Raw genomic sequence first — 3,324 nt, 5'->3', positions numbered from 1 at the left:
AATAGCTTATCTCAAGCCTACATAGCTTAAGCTGATTTTTTAAGTTTTAGATCAGCAGATGAAGTCAAGGAGCTCTGAGTGACAAGGGAACATAGTATAGCCATGTAAGGTGCTTTCTTGGTTTCTTTAGAAATTAGCATTTCTATTAAAGTGTTGAGTGGATGAGAAAAGGTAAAAATGTGTGAACACATGTGAGAGTGTTTGACTCGCTGTCAAGTTTTACAAATTAAACTTAAATGAGAATGAAGCTTGTTGAATGCTTTTTAACGTTAAGCTCTTTCAGCTTGCCTCACTATCTTACAATCATATTTGTATGCCTGGACACTACCTGTACTATGCGAGGTGGTCTCACCCTAAACCTGTACTATGCGAGGTGGTCTCACCCTGAACCTGTACTATACCAAGTGGTCTCACCCTAAACCTGTACTATGCGAGGTGGTCTCACCCTAAACCTGTACTATACCAGGTGGTCTCACCTCAAACCTATCCACCTTTACTCATAAATAGGCTTTTGGTCTAACACTTTCAGCATCTACTTCAGTACCTTGATGTTGTCATCCTTTATACCAAGCCTCAGAAGCATGGAATCAGCTGCCTGCTGACATCCGGGTAATCAAACAGTGCAACAGTGTGGAAATTTTAAAGGTGTATTTTTTAGTAATTGTCTTACCTGATGAGAATATAAAATTTAATACAATCAATTCAGCAACCCAGAATACATGCTATTCCAGTCAAAAGTAGTTTAGATGAAAAAGATAGTTCATTATTGATATATAAATACTTTATTAGTTCATTTTAAATGACAATTAGGAACAAGAATAGTAAGCCCATGTTAAGGCTTACCATGCTGGTAGGTAGATTTTGGCTCTGTGAACATGTAAAGAGTTCAATACTTGTTTTTTCCAGTGTGCTGAGCATGTGCAAACTGGTATACTTAGAGCACCGATGCATTTCTTTTACGGCACACCCTTTCTCAACTGCCTACACAATTTCTTATCACTTCTATATCGCAAAGACATACTTTACTGCCCTGATTCATGATTTTGGGCTTAGTTTAAACCAAAACTAGAATGGTCTAAAAGCAATCACTTGTTGCTATGCTACTTGCAACTATAGCAACAAGATCAGCACAGCATATAAATACACGCATTCAGAAGGATCTAACCACTGATCAGCATACTGGGCAGTCGTGAGAACATATTCTCTCTAAAAAGGTAAGCTTACTAGACAACTTCTCTATTGGCAGTCTAACTTCTTTGAATAAACTGCTAGAGTTTGTAATTGGTTAAACAGATAGAAAATGTGATATAAGTTAATAGCCATTTTAATTAAAACAATAAAAAATTCTAGAATTTGCTATGTTGCAAGTTTCATTATTCTGAAACTAGTGCTAATACAGAATGGAAGTTCATAGCTTTTATTCTTTTTCTCTTAATAAAGAATCTTGAAGTTTGTTGATAAGTGTGAAATCTTTACAGGACGTGCAACTCTCCCTTAATATGGCAAAATTGTTCGCTGTTTTGGCTTTGGCTGCCGGAATCACTGTATGCAGTGCCATCATTGGCCCCAGAAATCCAGACCCTCGAGGTGAGTCGGACAACATTAGAAGTCATCAGACATTCATCTTTATTCCTGAACACAAAAGTTTTGTGATCAGATGTTTATACCTACTTCTCACATTACAGCTCGGTGTGATGAGGAAGGAAACAAAGCAGTAGATACTGACAACATGTGCTGGTATCATGAGTGCATACTTGACGATGATGAAGGCCTCAGGTTTTTACCCAGGAGATGCGCCCTTGGTTCTAAAGTCGGTTATAACTTTGTCGAGGGACACCACAACCCATGCACGATCAACTTTGATTCAGGTAGGACTCCATTCTACACCGCTGTTTTATAATATTATCAAAGTGTTGCTGCGCCTTAATGTTAAAAGGTAACTTGCAAAGTAAATCTTTGGTTGTAAGTAAACCTCCTAAAAACTTTTTCCTATTGGCTGACAATTTTTGATTAACTTTTTTTAAGTATGTGACATGGTTCTGGCAGTATATGAATGTTTTAGAATACGGATACTCGTGTACAAGAGAAGCGGTTTCTATTGATGGCCCTCCACCATGCTGGAACGCTAATGTTCGACCAGTCTGCTTCAATGGTGGAGAACCAAGGTATGAGGCAGAGAAATGCTGGTGTGATTGTCCCCCTACATGGCTGGGACATAACGACTGCAGTCTTCCCACACGTGATGTGACTGATCTCCCAGCTGGATCCAACATCTGTAAGTGAACCTGAGTAGCTGCCAGCTAATTTATGAAGTACCTTCCTATGTTAACACTGTTCTAAAAGGCTGGTTACCTTATTGAAACATGTTTTCAAGTTCCACTTTCATGTAATGGTTCTGTTCTGTTACACAACTGCCACCTACAACTAACTTTGGAACTGTAATAATTTTCAGACCCGTACTGAGCTTCTTTACTGATGTAAGCTTTGGTCTGTGAAGCGACTGTTCATGATACAGCCTATGAGTTTCTTTATACGATTAATAATCTGATTACAGGCGTGGACGGACTGCCCCAAGAAGACTATTGCTCACTGCCTGGCAACCAGTGCCTCAACGGAGGTGATTGCTACAACCAGTGCGACACTTTCTGGTGTGACTGCAAGGACCATGAGAACAACTACTACTATGGAAAGAGGTGTGAGCCAGGTCCTCTGTAATGGATTCACTAACTCCTCAAGGAACTGCTCAATCATACTACAGCTTAAGTATAAGCCTGTTTTCTTTTCTATATTCTAGTCGGTTGTTATTTATTCTACTTGTTTGATAGTCTAGAAAATTTTTGAAATTTCTATCATTTCTTTTGCTTTCATTTTGCTTATAAATATACGGAGATTGAAACAAGTTTAAACACAGTCTTTATTATTCTATAAAGTCTACATTAGTTTATATATATTTATAGATATATATTTATTTATATATGCATATATATATATATATATATATATATATATATATGCATGATATATATATCAGATGCATATATGCATATGCATATATATATCAGATGCGCTTTCAAACAATTGTTCTTCAATTTATCTCTACCCAAAGTAATTAAATATAATGAGGATAAATTAGTGCTTATGATAAAGACTGCACCCTGAGAATAATATAAAAACACAACACCATGTAACTTTCTATGCATGCTCACTAAGTTTATGCATGATATATCACTCAAACAGATATATCACTCAAAAGTTATAGACACAAACTGTATACTGCAGTGAAGGATCTTGCACACTTTCCATTTGTGCAAAGAGTTAAAAAGG

The 3,324-nt window shown here is 37.0% G+C and overlaps 1 protein-coding gene across 1 annotated transcript; it reads left to right on the top strand.

Moving 5' to 3' along the window:
• The first annotated feature begins 1,145 nt into the window (after positions 1-1,145).
• LOC137400001 (uncharacterized) lies at positions 1,146-2,900 on the top strand. Its single transcript, XM_068086290.1, has 5 exons — positions 1,146-1,214; positions 1,479-1,587; positions 1,686-1,868; positions 2,063-2,275; positions 2,555-2,900. Exons 2-5 carry the CDS (start codon positions 1,500-1,502, stop codon positions 2,713-2,715), a joined length of 645 nt encoding a protein of 214 aa, XP_067942391.1. The 5' UTR covers positions 1,146-1,214; positions 1,479-1,499; the 3' UTR covers positions 2,716-2,900.
• The last annotated feature ends 424 nt before the right edge of the window (positions 2,901-3,324 follow it).

This window comes from Watersipora subatra, chromosome 7 (assembly GCF_963576615.1).
Source record: "Watersipora subatra chromosome 7, tzWatSuba1.1, whole genome shotgun sequence".
NCBI lineage: Eukaryota > Metazoa > Bryozoa > Gymnolaemata > Cheilostomatida > Watersiporidae > Watersipora > Watersipora subatra.
The sequence above is the reverse complement of the archived record's forward strand: the minus strand, read 5'-3'. Positions and strand labels throughout refer to the sequence as shown.

Coding starts and splice junctions, on each gene's coding strand:
- LOC137400001 (XM_068086290.1), top strand. CDS start 1,500: ATGGCAAAATTGTTCGCTGTTTTGGCTTTGGCTGCCGGAATCACTGTA. Junction 1,588..1,685: donor CAGAAATCCAGACCCTCGAG/GTGAGTCGGACA, acceptor CTCACATTACAG/CTCGGTGTGATGAGGAAGGA. Junction 2,276..2,554: donor CCCAGCTGGATCCAACATCT/GTAAGTGAACCT, acceptor ATCTGATTACAG/GCGTGGACGGACTGCCCCAA.